Source organism: Scophthalmus maximus, chromosome 9, assembly GCF_022379125.1.
Source record: "Scophthalmus maximus strain ysfricsl-2021 chromosome 9, ASM2237912v1, whole genome shotgun sequence".
NCBI classification, from domain to species: Eukaryota; Metazoa; Chordata; class Actinopteri; order Pleuronectiformes; family Scophthalmidae; genus Scophthalmus; species Scophthalmus maximus.
Window position 1 is genome coordinate 18,431,710 of NC_061523.1, and position 21,107 is coordinate 18,452,816.

The following is a 21,107-nucleotide window of genomic DNA, read 5'->3' on the forward strand; positions in this document are numbered from 1 at the left end:
GTCATGGCAGGTTGCCACTTGACCCTGACCAACAAGCAAGTTTGATATTCAAATACATATCTAATGAATGGATTATCCTGTCATACATGGCGTTTCTGTGGTTCAGTGGTATTTACGTCTTGGTAGAACTCACAGCACTATCTCATCTCCCCGTTTTACTGGGGTTAAAGAACTGACCTGGCTGTGCCACGTGAGGAGAGCATGAACATGTGATGGGTTGTCTGTTCACCTTGGGTGCTACCTGCGCCTCAAATGAGATTCATGACAAATCCACTACAAGAGGCGAGCCAATATGCTAGGTAATAGCATGCCTGGCAGTACTTATCTGTCTCCATTAAAGACACAGGTCATATCCCACAATGTCAAAACCATTAAATCAAAAAATATAGCTTGATCACCGGCTGGTGCTGGGCACTGTTGCAGTTAAATAGCAGGAGGAGGGCGATTAAAAATAGGTTATCTTGCATAGTATAATAAATAAAAAATCTAAAGACAAACCAAACAGCTTAGACAGACCATAATCAGAATTATTAGAAGCGTCATGACGAATTTACATATCCTTGTCACCTGCTGGTGGTTTTTCACTTCAACCATTTCCAGTTTGATCGTCTCTGGAGATCTTAACCCATTAATATCAAGCTCCAACACCTGGCAATACAATTGGGACTTGCACCTTGAAATGAAACGGTCGTGATGTGACTGTGGTGCACCTTTTGCCATTTAATACTGCAGAAAAAAGCTTATCTAACTGAAGAAAAAAAAGACTTGGACTAAGCAATTGTGCTTAATTCTATACCACTTCTGTGTGGGTGTGTCAAAATGAGCCCCGCTGCACATTTATCACACAGATAGGATCAAAGCTTGGACAGTCGACTACTTGCCTTGGATTCATTTTATTTTTCATAACAGTGGAGGCAACGGGGATTCAGCTTGAACCCCACACAGCTCCTGTGAATGCATAAAGCTGACCCTCAGTGAGATGAATGTCTTCATCAGGAACCCGCAGCCCTGGTCTGAACATCATCCCTGCTCGAGGTTCACGTCTCAACTCACACCAACGTGTCAAGAGAGACAACTGCCTAATGAGCCAGACTCAATACAACGAGCTTGGGGCATAAATACCGTTCGGTTCGCATTCGGAGTCAAAGTTGACGTCATTGCAAGTCTCATTCTGTCCGACTAACAATCAAAGATCCAAAGATGTTTAGTTTGCAACAGGCAAAGCTGCAAATCATCCACTGTGGACGTTTCGTATTTTTCCTTGGAAAAAACAAATCTCTGTCCATCTATTTATGGACTAATTATTTCAGCTATAAAGTTTTCATTACTAGATATTTATGATATTCACGTGGACCCATAAAACTCGATATTTTGAAGACAAGAGTGCCTTCGTTTAGTACAAGCCCTTAAACCCCTTCACTGTCTGATAGTTGCAAATATAAAATGAAGATTTACAGCCTTGTAAACTGAACTTGTTCATTACACAAATATTGCGCACGATAAAGTGAAGGGGATTTTTTTGGGATTCTTTATGACATGATTTCACCCGACAAAGAAAGGCATCACAGAAAGAAAGAAAAAGAAAAAAGCCATCTTTTTGATGGCCACTTTTTCCACAGCTGAGATGTGACTCCTAATGTTTGCCCTGAGAGCTCCAGAGTTGGCTTGCAGGTATCTGGAGCAGTCAGGGGAGCTGAAAGAGGGGGGAGCTATAAGCTTTTGTGTCCATATGAGCGTTGGATGTCACAGAATCTGCGCAGAATGCTGCATAAATGGCGTTGAGTCATCCGAACAGCCCATAGTTTCTGACCTTTTCGCAGTTTGGTCTTCACTAATTCATTTGTTGAGATCACTGAAGAGGCCATAGAATCAACATCTAAACCTTCTGAAACTGTGATGTTGAGAACAAAAGGTATTTCATCAGTAATTTCTTTAAATATGCAGGTTTGCAGAAAAATAGCCTGGAGAGTTTTTCTGTTTTGTTTTGGGGTTCTTTTTCTGCATATGGCTGGCGAACATCACTGTCTCATTATGAGCCAAATTGTTCCAAATAAACGCCAGCCACTGCCAAAGGTCACGACGGAGAGAAAAAAAGCAGATTTTTAAAATGCAAACTGTTTTCCTTTCTATTCAGCATAGCTCACTGGCGTCTCCTTTCATTTCAACCAATGAAGACCTCCAAAGAGGATGATATTAATAATGAATAGAGGTAATATGCAATGCATATCCCTGCCCTTGTTAAGCAGGAGAGCTGGTCCCAATCAACGTGATGACCCGTTGTCCCGGTCAGTACTGGCTATATTGATGTTTGCCACAGCTCGTGTGGCGGCATGATGCAAATTGACACATTTGTGTATAGTGACAGAGAGACATTGAGAGCTGACAACACGCAGCTCTCCGCTCACAAGACTGTGGATAGTTGCCACATACACACCAAAAAAAAAAATCAATATTCAAGCTTCGTTCAATTACGTGGAGAGGAGGCGGCTCGGTGACACTCGCTGCAGTGACAGATGTACTGCTGGCTGAGGATGGTCAATTTACTGAGAGGCTTTACTAGAATCCACAACGAAGCTGCTGTGGAACTTTGAATTCATGTAGTATAGGTAAATGGCTGAGATTATGGTGTAGGTAATGTGCTGAGGTAAATATATATATATATACATGCTGAGTATCACTATGTGATGAATGTTTTATGATGAAAACATTTATAATATGAATATAAATGAAACGTGGACATGGGATACAGCCCACTGCAGTGAATTGAAATGCGTAACCTGGAAGCCGAATACATTAACCACACACATGCAGAAGATAAAACGGCGTTTTTATAACACACACACACACACACACACACGCATACATTTAAGCATGTAAGCTCATTATACAGCCCCCACACACACACACACACACACAGAGTGTGTGGTACAACTCGGACAGTTTTAAACTGGAAATCCGCGCCCTTGAGTTATTACTGACTAATAAAAAAATATACAAAACTGTATTTTTTTTCAACGTTCATGTTTGAAATATAGCATTTGTCAGCTGTCACATGATATAACCTACAGACTCATATGGCAGAATGCCAAAGGAAGCAGCGACGGACGAACTCATTGGATCTGGTTGGATGAATTTACAATCTAAGACGAGTCTTTACTCACCCAAAGTTAAGAGATGGAACAGATAAACTCCCCACAGATCCATCTCTGCGTGAAACGAGGAGTCAGGTAACAGGCGTCGGTTCTACAAGTACAGCTGTGCGATTACACGGCGAGAGGAGGGAGTCCCGTTCTGCATGTGGGGGTCATCATTGACACAAGGGCGATAATCTCTGGTGGGGAGAGAAAAACAAAAATCCTTAAACCGTCTATTGAGCCTGTTGTGGCTGTCTTTTAATTTGCTTAGAATCCCCTTAGTTTATTCCAAGACGGCGTCACAGTCGCGCTTTTGCGCAAAAAGCCGGCGCCGTGCGTAACGACGTGCGTCAAAGTTGCCCCGGCGCACTGTACGGTCCCGCTGCACGTGCGTGAAGTGAGCCCCGTCTGTTGCGCGTCGATGGGGTCTCACAAGTCCTCGAGGTCCGCTGCTGGAGAGATGCTGAGTGCTGCCGGGAAGAGGGAGGGAGGGAGGGAGGGAGGGAGAACTGTTTGTGCAGGGGGAGGACATTAAACCACCTGGTTACATGCTCTGTGCTTCTGCACCGCCAATAAAGTGTGACACGAGGTTAGAAACCTTATTATGAATTTTCCTGCAGGGACTCATAGTCTGTGTTAGGAAGTTTATAATGGTTGTTGCATCTTGAAACCATTTTATGATGAACATCGTGCGCGTTTCTTTATTGTTAAATCATGTGTAAAATCCCAGTGAAGAAAAAAAAGTCCTTTGTGAGATAAAAACTTGCCTTTTCATTTATTCCCATTTCCCATGTTCTCAACCATCAGCCTAAAGATCTAACGCTTGTCATTCAGTATTCTTGTACAGCAAAAGATGTTCTAAGACGTTGATAATAAAAGCAGCAAGAAAAAATTCTGTGGCTTTGAGCTGAAGTTGAGGATATACAGTGGCGCTGACAACCTTCATTTGGTTCATGTGTGTCTACATTTCTGGTCCTGACCCCGAGTCACCAAAAAAAAAAAAAAACTTGCACAATTTATTACGGCTCCTGTAATGCGAAAGTCACGATCAAATAGGTTACAGGCCTGAGGCTGAGAGTTACTGTCGAGTCAAGTTCAGGGCATTGCACTTTTCAGTATATATCAATTCAAGAAATCACAGCTCAGTAGAGGCCGATTTTTGGACGCTCTCTCAACCAGAATCCCGTTTCATTTTTAGTTTTCTGTGCACAAAGGTTGAACGAACGCGGTCCAAATTCATGTCGACAGCTCACCTCTAAATGGTTACACCACGAAATACATACTGGCAGTTGGTCCCTTCTTAAGTCAGACAGCTTTGGGTGGCGAGACACCCAAAGTCACTTGGAGATCCTGCGTGTAGGTGGAAGTCTCCCTAAAATATTTTGGATAAAAAAGAACATTGTAGTGTTCAGAAACTGTGACAGGTTTTTTCTTTAGTTCTCATAGAAAAAAACAACAAAAAACAACAAGAAAGTGACTCCAGTTTCTGGTCACAACCGACTACCAGAGCCTCAAAGCCCCGTTCTCTGAGCCGTCCACTGTTTCGAAACGGGCAGTTATTGATTCTTCTGCGTTAAGAAAACAATGTTCACACCATCTGTTCATTTTATGGTTCAGCAGAGAACATCAGTGGGCCAGGATGTGCTTTTGGAGGTTTGTTGACTCACCCTTTTAGCATGTCTCCAAAACGGCAACAACAAATGGAGTTTCCAGATGATCCATGCAAACAAAGCTGGTGAGGAGCAGATAACAAAGGGTCACTGTGTTGGATCAGCCGGACTCAGTGTGTGTGCTTTACTGTATGTGTGTTTGTATCTGTAAAGCAACCCTTGGGTCCACAAGGATGATCCAGTTGTGTGCCGAAGACAGAAACAAGTCCTCTGAAGAGCCTGCTTGTGTTATCTTTGCTGCCATTCATGGCTGCCTGACTGCAGCCTTTCACTGGACTTACATGAGCTGGCAATAATATTAATTCAAGCATTTGTTTAAAAGCCATGGTTGTTTAGTTGTGGTGTTTTTTTGTTTGTTTGTTTGTTTTGCTGAGGCCTCAGATTGGAATGACGGTAACTGTAAAGCGTCTTTACGCCTCAGCGATAATTTTGACTCCCTAACAAGCTTGCAATGAGAATGTTTGAAACAATACATTAGCCATCTCTCTTGGGAGTTGGAGTACTTAAACGTTGGGAGATGAGCTCAGAAAAATGCTTTATGAATCTTTAAAGAGCAACTCAGTGCCATGGGGATCTTCTGGTAAAGTAAATATTTGCAATGCGCTTCCGCATTTGTAATTCAAATCAACATTAAAATTCTGCAAAGAAAGAAAAAATCCCCGACAACGGTTTGGGGAGAATTAGAGGGAAAATGTTTATTCTCCTCGTAACCATTAAAGTCTTTGGCTCCCTCCCAATGGATTGTGGGTGCAGAGGGGTTTGTCTTTCATAACCCGCAAATTGACTAACGCGAACCTGACGTGATGTCAATCACCTCAGCTGTGATTTATCCCGTAGAAATGTATCAGTCTCTTGAGCCAGTGCCTGCTGTCGTGAAATGCTTTTTTTTCTTCATCTGAGTAAGTTACTGTCGATAGGTTGAGGATCTCTGACTTCTGTAACAATCTGTCGATATGGAGAGCAGGTGCTGTTAAAACATGGAAGATGGACAACTCTCAGCTGTTGCTTCAGGCAAAGGTACATTGATTTCCTATCTCAGTGAGTTGGAGCAACGGGGACAGGCACAACATTAATGAGAGATTAGTTATTGTGTCAGATACTGAACTGGGTGATGAAGAGCGGCTTGAACAGCTTTAACATTTTACAGCAGTAGTCTTTGCCAAATGCAGACTTCTGCATGATGAACCCAAGCAGAATGACCTCATTTCCCTTTGTTCAAAGTACATTTGTCCCATTTGATGCATGCCCATTTCTTTTTTTTTGGGGGGGGGTTGTTTGTCTGGGGGATTTTCTTTTTTTTGTCTTGTTCTGGGATATTTCAAAGCTCCTGCACACTGTTGGCACAGCCACACAAGATCTTTCATTAATTTTTGCCTTATGAGACCTCACTCAGGTTGAAGTTGGGGGGCCCATGCTGGGATTTATGTGAGGGCACGAAATACCTCGTTCAAAGGGATCGGCAGACATTCTGGCTTGACATAGTAGGAAATGCACAAATGCACCTTACAACATAATGATGGCTCCCTCACAACAAAGTGTCTCAGTAAGCCATGCCAGTGATCTAGCATGCACAATGACATATCTCTACACTCACGCAGCTAAATGGAGTTCATCCATCTTTACTATTATTATTATTTAATACACCTGGCTGTGTAAATGAACCTTGTGCTAGCTATCGCTGGGAGCAGGTGGTGGTGACGGTCACTTGCCAAGCGCTATTTAGCCATTGTTGCAAGACAAGAGTTTATAATCCCTTGTCTCTTCTGATTAGAGCTGCAACAGTTAATCGATTAATCGATTAGTAATGGACTACTAAATTAATCACCAACTATTTTGATAATCGATTAATCGGTAGTTTTTATGAAAGCAAAAGTCGAAATTCTCTGATTTCTTAAATATGAATATTATCTGGTTACTTTGCTCCTCTGTGACAGTAAACTAAATATCTTTTGTGTGTGGACAAAAGAAAAGATCGTCTTGGAGTTTTGGGAAACACGATTGATGTTTTTCACCACTTGATGACATTTTATGGACCAAACAACTAATCGATTAATCATGGAAATAATCTACAGATGAATCGATTATGAAAATAATCGCTAGTGGCAGCCCAACTTCTGATAGAAGTGATGGAAATATGTATTTGTAGATTGGTAATGCAAACGTTGGCAGAGTAGCAATTGAAAAACCTTTCATTGCCCATTCAATACAGTGACACTATGCATCAAAATTGATTGAATTGCAATAGATATTTTAGAAATTTGCAAAAAGATTGGCTTTGGGGGCAGAAAAGTAATTATGCAGAATTTTTTTGCATCGACTTTTATGAACTTACAAATTCAGTCTGTTGACCTGTAGCAAACTTGTGCTACTTGTCCGACTGTAACAGGTCACAATGTAATAAAAAACAAACCATAATGTGACTCAGTAGCTCGAACATTCCCCAATTTGCCCTGTGAGTAGTTAACACATCACCAAGCTTCTACCAGCAGCTGTATCACACGCGCACATGGATAAACATGACTGTGCTACTTTCCGGTGTAACCAGGGGTTGATAATGATAAAGTTGTTCATTGTCCTGCCTTGACTTTTGCACAAAACAGCAGACTCAGGGAGATGTCAATCAAAGCAGTCTGTGTACACCCACACAAACCTCAGTGGGGGTCTAATCAGGTGAAGCGTTTTAATTATGTGGCGGTTGTCCTGTTTCTCCTCTGTGCTTGTTACCATCATTTAAGATATCAGAGCTGTCTGTCTTTCTTTCAGAAGCCATTAGCTGCCATTTGTTCTTTCGGTAAACAAGTTTCACAGACTTGGACATTTCCCCGGATGGATAATCCATCAGAGTAAACATAAAGTCCTCATTTTAATGGTGTTTTTTAAACTGCCCACGTTGAGAAGTTTTGTATCGGGCTGTGCGTGGTGCCACTCTCCTGCGTCTGCCACTCATGTGACAACCACAGAAAAACATGGTCTCTCTGGGGGCGCTGGGTTTCAGCAGAACAAGTCTGCAGCAGGAAATAATTGTATAAGCATATAACCCCATAAATCTTATTCTCTGATCTTTGTCGTCATATTTCAGACATCTCTGATTGCTTGCAAAGACAGACGAATAACCACAAGGACATCTCTCTCCTTTTAATGAAGACCATTAGGTTGGTGATGAAGAAGAGAGTTCATGTTGCATTGAGCCGTAATGAGTCTGGTGGCATGTGTCTCAGGGCTTCATTCCACACCTACAAACATTCAGAGTTGACCAAAAAGGAGGCCGTGCTTACATTCTGGTCCCAGGACGGTGACGTCATGTCTGTTCCTGATTGCGAACAGAGTGGTAGTTGTTCTGGGTGAACCTTGGGGGGGGAACTTCCTCTTTCTCTTTCTTACGGTGGCCCTGAAGCTCAAATCACAAGGACAAAATGGGAACGCGTGATGGCAAATCCCAAAACACAACAGCAAATTACAAAACACGACATAAGAGGACACAATGGCAAATCACTAGACAATAACAATTTGCAAAACGTATTAGAGAAAACAATGGAAAATCAGTGAACAACCAAAAACAACAACAAATAAGACAACAATGGCAAATGAAAATCACAACGACAAATCACTACATAACGACAAAAAAGAACACACAACGAAAAAAACACAAAGACACCGAACATCAAAAAACTTAATGACAAATAAGTTAACAACAGCACATCAAAAAACACGACATAAGAAGACACAATGGACAAAAAACACTAAATAAAGACAATTTGCAAAACATAACGACAAATAAGAAAAGAATGGAAAATCAAAAAAAAACCAGGACAAAACACAACGACAAATCACTACGCAACGACAAAAGAACACAAAGAAAAAAACCACAAAGCAACTGAACACCCAAAAACTTTCTTTCGCTGTCTAACAGCCCAGCGGGTCGATGTGGGACAGACCAACTCAAACAACCTGTTTTGTCACTGTCTCGTTGTTGAATATTTGAAGAGGCTCAACGTGGTGTGATGAAGCTTTAATTCCTGCAGGACAGCCAGTGTTGCCGGTGAACTTTCTTTTTTAAATGTCAGACGGGAAAATCTACCCCGTCGTCTCCGGTGTGTGGCGGGGAAAAAAACAAAACAAAAGAGGGCTTCCAGAGTCTGTCAAGCGCGCGGGGAGGTTTTGCGGCGCGTGGTCACGGCAGGCCGAGACGCGCGTTTCACCGCCGGTGCCGTTCCAAACGGAGCAGTGCTCAAAATGGGGCGAGACTGCGTGGCGGCCGGTCGCCCAGACGCCGACTCTCCGTTACCTCGCACTACAACAGATGGCGGGTGTCTCTCGCGCACTGTGTGGAAGGTTACGTCACTGCCCGGCGGGTGTATGCTGGTGGTGTCCTAAACCTAATTTTGAATGTTGAAAGGACGGCGATGATAGTGTGTCTAACGGCGTGCACAGCGGAGAGTGGCACCACATGCTGCAGCACCAACGCAGACATAAGGGTGGGGGCTGTTTGTGTTTTCTCTCTTTTCTTCAACAGCAGACTGTCGGACACATGTATCTGCTCCTGACTAGTTTTCACTGGGGTCTATTCTCCGTCTCGAAACACATTCCCTTTTTCTTTGGCCTCACGTTTCACTTTAGTAATTACAGATTAGTCGAGACTTCAAAGGAAAAGAGCGAGAAGTTCAGGCTACGCTGGCTTTGACGGATGTTAAATTCATGAGTTCTTTCTTCTTCCCCTTTTCTTTTTCTCCAGGAGGGGCTATCTATCTCTGTGGTAGGTTTAGGGAGGTGATGAGGTTATCCGAGAGCATCTATCACGGATTTCCCGACACTCCTGGTGGCCAAAAATAATCAGATGGCACCTGGATCAACAGCTCCGCGCTTTAAGATCCATAACTCATCTCCTGGGATTTTGTGAATGTGAGTACGCGCACACCGAACTATGTGTGGGTGAGCGCAAGTGTGTGTCTGCAGATTTCGGTGTGTTTAGAAATGGCTATTTGGTTCCTCTCTCTGACATTTTGATGAGAATTTATGCTGTTCACCACACGACGTCTTTCTACGCTGGGAGCAGTGAGCAGATGTTGCTGCGAGGCGCCGCCGCCGCCGGAGACAAGTTTGTGGCAGTCTCTGCTCGAAGCTGAAATATTTTCGGCTTTTAGTGCTTTTTTCTCCAAATACTTAAGTCATAATCTTTTCCCTTTTTTCTTTTTTTTTGTTCACTGCTCATGAGCGGATCCTGGAAAAATCGCTTGAATGAGGACGACGTCTGCGCAACAATGCAACGTTAAAGATAGAAATGATGTGTGGGAAGTTGTACATCAGGTAACATCGTGGATTTGACGTAATTGTTTTCTTCTGCGGTTTTTCACGGCAAAGCCTTCTTTGTTCCCCTTATTAGAATAAAAATAGCCTTTCAGTCTCCAGGATTTAACAATGGCAGGGACCTCTGCAGCTGTGGTCTGGGCTACTACTTTTTTGCCCCATTTGTCCAGTTCTATCATCGCAGACTTCCAGGGTCCGACTCCAGGCTGGTGCTCAATGTTAGGCGCTGCATACCTGTATTGTTATGAGACCTGATCCGCTGCATTTTAGTGTTTGTCGTCACTGGCTCTCCCTTCAGCCGCCCCTACCGACTGACGCCTTGTTATTGTTACATCGCTTTGTTCACGTTCTTGGACATTGATTTGGCCGAGCTGCAGAGCATCGATGGCGGCGTGCTGTTAAGTGAAACTTGTGTGGCTCAATTAAAATGTGCATACTGTGGTCAATCTGAGCTCGTGGCCCACAGGTTTATCTGATCAGCGTCCTGCCTTGTGTAATATCGAGTTGTGTGTCAAAGAACTCGTTGCAGCTTATCAGGCTAAATCCCAATGATCTTGAAGAGCTTGTTTAAGGAGGTGGCCAGAGTAGTTGCTTTCAGACAATGAGTCCGGACGTTTTCCTGAACTTTTCCGGAGGGGTTGGATGTGAGGAAGCACATGTTGCTCCGGGCATTTTCGGGTACTATCAGCCCCCCTTGCAAAAATGTCCAGATAATGTCCGAATGAGAACATGTGAGAGTACAGAAGCGACATCTCCAGAAGATTCTAAGCGAGCGAGTCGGTATCGGACGATATTTCAAGAGCCTGACCGATATTATCGGCCAACTGGTTTGAGCCTTTAAATGTGCATTTATGTTTACATTTTATGTAAAATAAATGTTTGTTATAAGTTCTGGTTGTATTTGTATTCTCAATTTGTAGTTATTCATGATAAAGTTCATGGTTAAACTAAAATATCAAGCCTCAATTACATGTCTTTGTCATAAAGGTTTGATAACGACATCGTAGGAATCATTGACAGATTTTAAAAATATATATATCGGCCAATGTATCGGTATCGGGAACCTTGTCCTCCCAAATTTCGATATCGGCATCGGCCCCCAAAAATCCATATCAGTCGGGCTCTAGTGAAAACAGCTGGTGAAAAACAATGCCAGTTCCTTGAACAAAGGTTGTGCCTTTGTTATTAATACTTCATGTTTTCCCGTCCAAAATTTGTCACATGAATCGAAATGCAGATAATTAAACCCAATCCAAAATGTGCTCGACCAAAAAAGCCCCGAAAAAAAGAGAAGAGAGCAACAGCGGGAGAAGCTCGAATATCATGCTGGCATCACGACACACATTTCACAGATCGGAGCTGAGAGCGGGTCCATGCTGAAAGGCTCTGGCTTTACCTTGTGTAACAAAGCAGTATAACAGGACCTGACCTGTTTAGTCTGAGTGTAGAGTGTAGCCTGACTGTGGTGCAGGTTCAGCTCTTGGACAGTAGTAGATGAGAACGAGGTTTGACAGCTATATGAAGCCTTGGTCAGTTCTAAGTGGCTGTCGGATACATTAAGTAAATTCCAAGCTTTCCCAACCTATTAAAGGGCTGCGTATATGTTCACGGTACCAGGGCTGTCGTACGCAACCTGGGCTTTATGTTACGTCTAATTAAGCAGCTATGTTTAGGTAATTAGTGCGCACAGGGTTAGGGGTAACAGAAGCCTGAAAATCTAAAACCAAGTGTCCCCCAGAGAGAGAGAGACCCTGCTACCCCTCACATGTAGCCAGACCAAAGTGGTTAGAGCGGAGGGACTAAGCGACCAACCTCGCCTTGTTAACCGACATCTACACTGACTGCATTGCTGAAGCAGCACATTGCAAATGTCTGATTCCTGAGAAAGCAGACTTGAAGCATAAAAAAAAAGGCATTTTAAGATAGTGTGAAAGGGCCTGTGTTCCGGGAGATGGACAGTCGGACAACCTGAGAGATTTGTGGACAGTCCCTTCCCCCTTCGGACCTCTGTGTTCTCATGAAGCAACTTTACAGATGGAGTTTCCAGTGAACATGCAGCTGTAACAATGTTGTGTGACGGTGAGAGATGAGGTTCCTTTTTTTTCATCTTTGGTATGTTTTAACATTGACCTGACCCCGGACACCTCTTCATTGATGCTGTCCATGCCGGCAATGTATGCGTTTCCCTCGGGAAAAACACAATTAGCCAAATTAGAAGTCGAAATCTGGTGAGGCCGAAGGTCAGAGGGGAGATCCGCTGCTGTTTTCCAGACTGGTTGTAAAGTCAACAGCCCAGCAGCAGAGTTATTTCTAACAGTCTAAAGTGGACACCCATTACTTTGGCCGTTATCTCGCAGTTAACTCGCAAATTCTATACATTTCATTTCATTAACATACAAAAGGACGCTGAAGTGCACAAATTTCTTTCTCGTTTTCCTTTCTCGTCAAAAACAAGCTGAAGTAACAATTTACCTCGTGCGTTGATTCAATACGCTGCAGAGTGAGGGAGTCGGGGGGGTCTTGTCCCCAGCGGGAAAATGCATTTGCAATTCGTAACGAGCGCCGCTTCCGTCCAAGTGGTTATTCATGAAATTAGCTGTTCGGCACTAGCGGCTGGGTGCGACTGTGAAAAGCTGTCGCGGTCTTTATTCTTTGTTGGTGTGATTATGCTACTTGTTGAATCCTGTTGACGGGGAATCATCTGCCTATTGGGGAAGGGTTGTGAACAAGGGATCTGTTGTGAGTTAAATCATAGTCTCCATATGTGATGATTAATATTCTGTACTTTCATTCACGTGTCAGGTGTAGTACGGTCGGCATATGGGACGTGTCAGGTGATGATACACTCTTTTGGCCCCGTGGGCAAAGGCATTTGATCCGGCTCATGCAGTATTCAGCTGTATAGGTTATTCACAGTACCTCACATTGCTTATGTGCACATTTACTGCACATACAGCCGGAGGTTTCCATGAATTTTTTTGCACTGTGCTGTGCTCTAAGGTGGAGTCCATGCTTTGTGCATTGTATCCCGTTACTTAATGAATGATGGATGAAGAAGATGGCAGAGTTCAGTGTAGTGCGGATTCGGGATTCGTGATCACGTTTCTCCTCAATACTGATTCCAGATGCCGAGCACCAATTATTACTTCTCTTTAATAACATCTCAGTGTAAAATGTGTAAACCCCCAAACCATGTTCAATACGTGGTTCTTAGATCTGTTTAGTGTCCTCCAGGATCCACTGTTACTTACTGTTGCTTTAAAGGGGCAGTAAGCGATTTTAATCTACTACAATTTTTGTAAAAATTCTGCGAAAGATTCTTCCTCACCTTCCGCTAGCTGCCGAGGCCTCGGCTCTGTAAATTTATTAAAAAAAACAAAAAATGGTGCGCACCACACCAAACAACGCTATCATCAAGATTTTGTGTATGTATTTAAATGGCTGAGGGTACGATTTCATGCTAAGTTTGATGACCTGGACAAGGAAAGGTTCAGGCGTGCAGTGGAGCGGGTCAAAGTGAGCAACCTGTTGGCTCTTTGTAACAAAACACCATGACTGAACTGACTTTTTTTTACGATCACTTAGAAAGTCAGTTTTGTGAAGCATCGAATAATAAAATCAGTATTTGACAAACTGTTGATCAGTCCTGCATATCAGAACATATTCTGTTTTAGTGCAGTACGTGGTTTCAAAATACTGAGAGGAATTCTCTCGAATTATCATCAACTAGGAAGGATTTGAGCCTTGCATTACTTTCTCAATCAAGATATGGTGTCTGATTAAATCATTTCTCTTCTGTTTTGTAAAATTCAGAGTGTAAAATGAATCCGAAGCACCTTCACCGCACACACAGTAAAAGTCACACACAAATAAATGACCTGTCAATGAATGTCACAGGGGAATTTGTGCCGTGATTTTAACTTAATTCTCTTCACAGCGGTTCTCTTATAAGTTGTCATTGTAAAACCTCTCACATAACGCGCAGCAAAGCGTTATAAATAATAAGGCAATCTGCTGCAGATGTCATCCCCTCCTGCTTTAAAAAATAACTGCTCCTACTCCAGGTCCCCAGATCTCACAGGGCCTTCACTCCATAGTTAAGCTGGAAATCACTGCAATATAAAAGGCTTTACTCCGTCTTCTCAGAGACAGGAAATGTAGAACTGTTTATTCCTTCTTTGCCTTCCAGTGTCCCCGCAGACTCATTTCTCTGGAGGCTTGTTACCTGGGCCTAATTTAGCGTTTCAAAGTAAAGAGCAACATGTTTCTTTTATTTTTCTTTTCTTTATGATTCCTTCATGTGCAGTAGATGTGGAGTGGGTTATGAGTGCTCCCTTGTTGCAGAAACATTGAGTGTGTGGTGCAGGATGATGCGGCTCATGAAAAATGTCCTGTTCAACTAAATGTTTAACAGAGTGCGAGCCGGTGAAGTGATGAGCTCCTCGGGTCTTTGACTGTGGCAGCATGATTGGCGGTGAGCTGCTACTTGGGATCAAACTGTAATTTGTCCTTTTCAAAGATTTCGTTGTTAACCTCTGCATCGTTTGTGAGTGGCCCAAGGGAAACATGCCAACAACTTTACCTGAAGCTAAGCTTCATTTGACAAGGTCATTTTCATGTCCCATCACCTCTGATTCCTGCAGTCCATGTGACTCCTGCTGCTCCATCCTGGATCTCACCCACATTCCTCCTTTTTTTGGCCTTTTCCGTGCAAATATCACTGCACATAAACAGAGCAAGCTGCCGCTGGCTCTGATGTTTGTTGTGGTATGAAACCACAAAAACCGTTGGCATTCACACAGGATTTGCAGGATCGTCTACCTGTCGAGTGTATTGTACTCCGTCGTGAAGTTTATTCTCTTTCCTGATTGAAAGACTAAAAACTTGTTACCACTTGATAGTGGTAACAATCTTTATGTGTGTTTTGTTCGATTTTTGTGGGGTCCTTCTAGCCTTCAGGCTTGTCCCAATTTTAAGATTATAATCTTTACGTATCACACACTACATGACTTTATCCTAAACGCTCCAGCTGGAGCCTGACTGGAACAGAACCAATCCGATCAGTTATCATAACCAAATCATATTCAAAGTGAGCCAGTTGTGTGTTTAGCCATTTTGGGATGGAGTTGATCACACGTCCTTTTTTATCTTTATACACGAATAAGGGACTGAACAGGATGTCAAACTCTGGGTTTAAATTGTAAAACCAAACCTGTTTCCATATATATATATATATATTTATTTATTATTTTTTTAACTTTCTTTGAGATATCTGTCTCTTTAGGTGTTGACCACTGTGCGGTTCTATACGGTGATGAAAAGCAGATTCATCACACTGTGAACTGCAGCTATTCGACCTAACTGAGACTGAGTACATTAAAAGGTAAAACACATCTTGTCCATTAACAACTGCACCATTTTAAGAATCTCTTTTTTCCAACGAGCAAAACTGCAAATGCATGACACTTGAGGTTTTTCTTTTCACCTTCACCTCAAAAGAACCGCGGCAATGCTTTATTGAAGTGCTGATAGAGTGGAGGTTCAATCAAAGCTGATTAAATTAATTGTGTAATATCCATCGACTTGGGTGATAATTGGGCTCATTATGCTGTTGAGAATTGAAAGAAGGTTGGCGACTGCACCAGGTCAAAAATAAATGCTGCAAGTTACGTCTCAACTGCAGCCGAGTTTCACGAACAAATCCAATGAAAATAATATACCGTATACCGTACATCTAATTGTTTTACTTTGAAAACTAATCACTTTTTTTCCCAAATGTGTTATTCCGTTTGTTTTCTGTGAGCAATAGCTTGTTACTTGAATGGAATTTAATCATTTGCTTTATTTAATCTCAAGTAGTAATTGGGTTAATTCCCATAAACAGCACTCTGTTTATTTCCCAGCAGACTGTGTAAGTCCCCGGGGATTTGTTCACCTCACGTGTACATTGATGTCAGTCGGGGAATTATTACCGAGGGAAATCAGTGGAAAGGAAAGATGAACGAATCACTTGGTCAGTGACCGGAAGCGGAGGGTTTTGAGCTTGATCAGCCATGACCAGTGACGATCAGTCGGAGACATGTTCGACTCTGGGCCGGTCAATATCTGGGCAAAGTTCCTAACCGTGAATAAGACATACAGCTCGCGATTTTTAATACCTGTAAGCCCAAGATGTTTAAGATGTGGAGGAACAACCACACAACTAACTTAATCAGAAACCTAAAGAAAATTCGCCCCACTGCACATTTTCAATTTCAATAAGCTAGAAAAGGCAAAGGGGTAAAGAAATGAAGCTGGGGAGAGTGAAGAGCAACTATATCTTTCATCAGCAATGGAAAGACCAAAGCCAATGCGAGGAACATTGGATGATCAGACATTTTCCGTAGTCAAGGATGAATTGTAGTTCTCAAAAAGAAAATTGCAGGCTTCCAAAATCGGAATAAGATTTGTTTTTAAAAAGTCCGAAAATTGTAATCCCCTGAGAAAATAGCAATTGTTGCAATTCAACTTGAAAGTCACAGTTGAACAGAGAGAAAAAAATCACAGCATTTCATCTGATCTGAGCTTGAATGTAATTCCCAACTTCATGAGACACAAGTATTGAAGTTGATATGTAATTCAAGGGCAAGCATCTAGAAAAGAATTTTCGCAGAGGGTCATAATATGTGAATAGTTACATGATGCGAATCTGACCCGCATCATGCGTTCCTCGCAATTTTATGGTAAAACCATCCTGTGATAGATTGTACAAACAGCATGTGCAGTTATTCAGTTCCATGGGAAATGTGCGCCTGTGTCCCCTTGGGAACGAGGGTGAATGGGAAGATTGAGGATGCACTCGGCTTGATAAGGAGTACGTCCCAGAGAGTCTCGTGGGGAGAAACGCACAGATGCCGCATTGATCCCGCTCATAATCTCTGAATGGCTGGAAGCTCGGACGGGTGTCAGGTTCCACGGACGGAAATGCCGAGACAGCCCGGGTTGTTTGGAGCAGTGCATGAATGATTTGCAGATAAGTCTGCAATATGTGCAATTAGCACATCTAATGTGTGCTATATGGCAATAATTTACATAATTTTCCCATTTGCGATGTAATGGATGGAAAGTGACATGTACTTAACGAGAGAAGGGACTAAGTGATGTGTCTCTTCCTATGCAGTGTGCGGTGTGTCTCAAATAATGACATTAGGTCAACATCAAATATTTATTTGATTGACAGACTAGAGCTACAGTGATTATTTGATCGCGATGAAAACTTCAAATGTACATGTTAAACAATGCAGAAAAGATTTATATTTACATTTTTTAAAAAATATATTTTCATTAAAGGATAGATACGATACAGCTGGTGTATTGTATTACATTTCCTTCCACTTTTTTCTTCTCTTTTTACAATTATATTTGACTTCAAATAATTTCTTAATTGAAGTTCTTTATTTGTGTTTTTCTTTTTAATTCAAAGTTATTCATGATAAAGTTATGGTTCGACTGTGAAATATCAAACCTCAATTACTTTTTCTTTGTCATAAGGGTTTGATAACAACATCTTCGAAATCATTTGCCATGCTATTTTTTTGTTAATTTTTATATTGGCTGATATATCAGTATTGGAAATATTTGCTCCCAAATATCGGTGTTGGCCCCGGCTTGAAATTGATATTGATATTTCATTGAAATTTATTTAATATCAGAAACGTTAAATGTGTTTCAGTGTGGCCTTCATGGGAATATTTTGGGGATTGTTAGCCAAATTGAATAAACGTATGTAGTATTCCAGGAAATAACAAAGTAGAAAGGAGTAACACAACCCTATTATTGATTATGAGTCATGTCATCACATATGACATGAAAGTTGCCCTGTTCATCTTGATTGACAGGAAAAACAAATGTTTAGGAAAAGGACATAAGATAGAAACTGAAAGGAATTTACTATTTTAAAGCTGAAGCATTTTTATGATAATGACCTTATGTCTAATCATACAATTACATAACACATCTTTGCATGATTTTCTAGTAATGGTCTCAGCACTGAATCTATTAATTTTTTAAAAATCTATATATTTTCACCAGGATAATCACACTATGTATTTTTATCATATCAGCATTCGCTTTGAAGCCGCGCAATCAAAACAAAACAGACACCGCCGAAAGGGAAGCGAGCACAAATTACAGAGAACACAGCGAGGGTCCTTCACAGCGGTCGACGAGTCACCTGACCTCACAGGAGACGACCATTCATGGACAAGACAGGATGTTACACGGCAGAGGAAACAAAGCCATCCGACCCCTACTGGGTTTTTATTATTTGCGCAGCATGAAACGACTGTCGTGTTTGAGTGAACAGGCGTGAGGGGCCACCCATCAGGTACGGGCTGTGGAGAGAGGACCAAGAGGGCCCTTGTGAATTAAGGGGTGCATTCATAAAGTCTCCGGGGAGGTCCGCTGATTGCCTGCAGCTCTACTAATTGATTTAGTGCAAGGTCGAAGCCTGAGTGACAGAGGGTAAAGGGAGGAATTTCCTGTTTCTGCATCTATAATTCAGTGGCTTCCTGTGTATGTGTGTGTGTGTGTGAAGAGTGTGCACTTTAATGTGGACGGAAAATAAGGGCTCACCGAAATATCTGCGCCATACGACATAAGTGCAGTTACTGTATAATCAAACAGTCATTAATCATGGTGTGAATTACTGGTTGTCCACAGCCCTGTCAGACAAACTCAACAACTCGACACCGTGTACCAATTGTGTTAACTTTTGAACGGAGTGTTTATTGATAATATAAAAGTTTGTACTTGGAATAATTATGTGCACATAACCATCTGTTTTAAGTTTGGAGTAGCCAAGTTGGCTTTCGTACAACAACGACCTTTGTAACAGCACAATTATAAATCCTTTACTTTAACCTTTTTCATCATTTGTTAATAATAATTGAACCTACTTCAACTGTTTACCCATTACTTATTGCAAACCGTTTATCTATCATCTAGTTGAATTGTTTCATTACTTAAGGCTTATTATTTTATCCACAACTTTTAAGCTTGTCACCATTTATTTAGTCGCCTAATTTTAGTGGAGCCATTTCAACCTGTCACTTTGAACTATTTTGACTGATCACTTTAACCAAACCATTGCCTTTTGTTTAAACCAATCAATAGCCTTCTTTTAGCTAAGGTCAGCCTTCTTCCATGACAAGCTAAAATTGGCAAGATTTGGTTTTTTTTTCATGTACCCCAGTCTGGGAATAACTCTTGTAAGAGTAAATATGTTAACATGCGTATTACTTGCTCGTCCACAATGGTGTGCTCATCTGTTAACTGGGGTAGTGTTGTATGGTATGCAAGCTGTCCAAACCAGCAATCCGCCAACACTCCCCGCTGCGCTGTCCTTTGAAGGTCTGGTGGATTTCCCTCTGGTGTCTCCAGGCTCTTCAACCAGCCACACAAACACATATACACACACACACACACACACACACACACACACACACACACACACACACAGACCGACAGCTTCATGAGAGAAGCCTTTGTTTTTGTCCTCTTCCTTCACAATGCTTGAGCCACCGCATTACAACTGAACAAACACTACAGTGTCTCTGTGATATCCGTCATACAACGTCCTCGAGTAAGCAGATGAAGATGGACTGTCATCTGAAACACGGAGGAAGGCCATTTCCATTCAAGGCAGTTTTATTAGCTAAAAAGTGTTTTCACAAATCCCGGAAGCAATTCACTTAAATCAGAAATTACCCATGTGAACATAGAACCCATTCAGAGTGCATTTTAGGGTTCATTTTACTTAGTACGTGGAGATATTTCATGTTAAGAGTACTCTGCTTGAGCCTGCAAATGACCCTTAACTCCTGAGTATTTGAAATCACCAAAAAATCCCCATTTTCTCAACCTGTGGACCGATTGGGAGGAAAGAACAGACTGTGCCATTTATTTGCTCTCTGAAATGGAGAAGGTGTTTTCCATATCAACATGCAAACCATTTTGCGAGAAAAAGACTGCATCAGCCTTGGATTTCCAAACGCCCAAAGCAAGTTGAGCATCTCTCACTCAACCCCACAAATACCCCCCCACCCCAAACCCCCCCTACTGAAAAAAAATGACTTCCCATCACATTAAAGAGAAACATCTGTCACTTCAGGGGACTTCATCCCATGTCACGCTTAACAGGTTTATGTCTACAAAATGCTAAATGTCTCCTGAGGAACCACGGCAGAATTATGGTGATGGGTTTGGGATTTGTTGTGTGGATCCCCTACCACAGAGGTTCAGGCCTTAATCACGTTTCCAGCTTGTGCTTGGATCCAACTTTCCGTCCTGGTGGATTTCGCACCTCCGAGCCCAATCACGAAACTTTTTTTGGGAACAGCTCAGATTCGTACCACGGGGGCCTTCGGAGGCACCTCCATCTGGAGAACGAGACATTCAGAGGCACCTGATCAGTCAGTGATTCATCTGGACTCGGCTGGACTGGTCTGTGGAGGATTGTGTGTACGTAACCACTTGCTGAGGCATCTGGGAAATTCTCCATCAATTTCAGCACATTGATGTTGTCACGTTGTTTGCTTTGAAAATGGTCCCATGTAAATGTGTTATCTGTAAATGAAATTATCAGAAAGTCGATAGGAACGAAGGCAGTGGTAGATTTGATGCTTATTGTTTCTTCCAGCAGTTACATTCCTTATTAATTAGATGATGTCCTGAGGTAATATTGATGACAATGAAAGGGGCTCTGCCTGTAGAAGTCAGAAATTATAACTATAGGTATTTTTGAAAATTATATATGTTGTTGATTATTGAAGTGAAAGCTGTGAATACAACCCCAGCAGCAAACATGCATTAAAAATGTACTGTTGCACACTGTTATTTTTTTGTTTCATTATCTTAATTTTTTTCGCATCTGGAAAAGATTGGACACCCTGCTAAGTCAGTTCTTGGTAACCGTTCCTGTTTGGCAGATATGATAGCCTCAGTCTTTTCTCGATTTAGG

The 21,107-nt window shown here is 42.0% G+C and overlaps 1 protein-coding gene and 1 long non-coding RNA gene across 3 annotated transcripts in view; one reads left to right on the plus strand and one right to left on the minus strand.

Annotated features, from left to right (window-relative positions):
• Window positions 1-3,597, minus strand: part of gfra4b (GDNF family receptor alpha 4b) — a 33,553-nt gene extending 29,956 nt beyond the window's left edge. The window contains exon 1 of the mRNA XM_035649802.2: window positions 3,162-3,597. Coding sequence (XP_035505695.2) covers window positions 3,162-3,204 — 43 coding nt within the window. The 5' untranslated portion in view covers window positions 3,205-3,597. The remainder of the gene's footprint in view (window positions 1-3,161) is intronic.
• Window positions 1-21,107, plus strand: part of LOC118319421 — a 69,122-nt gene that overhangs the window by 42,731 nt on the left and 5,284 nt on the right. The gene's annotated exons all lie outside the window — the stretch shown is intronic.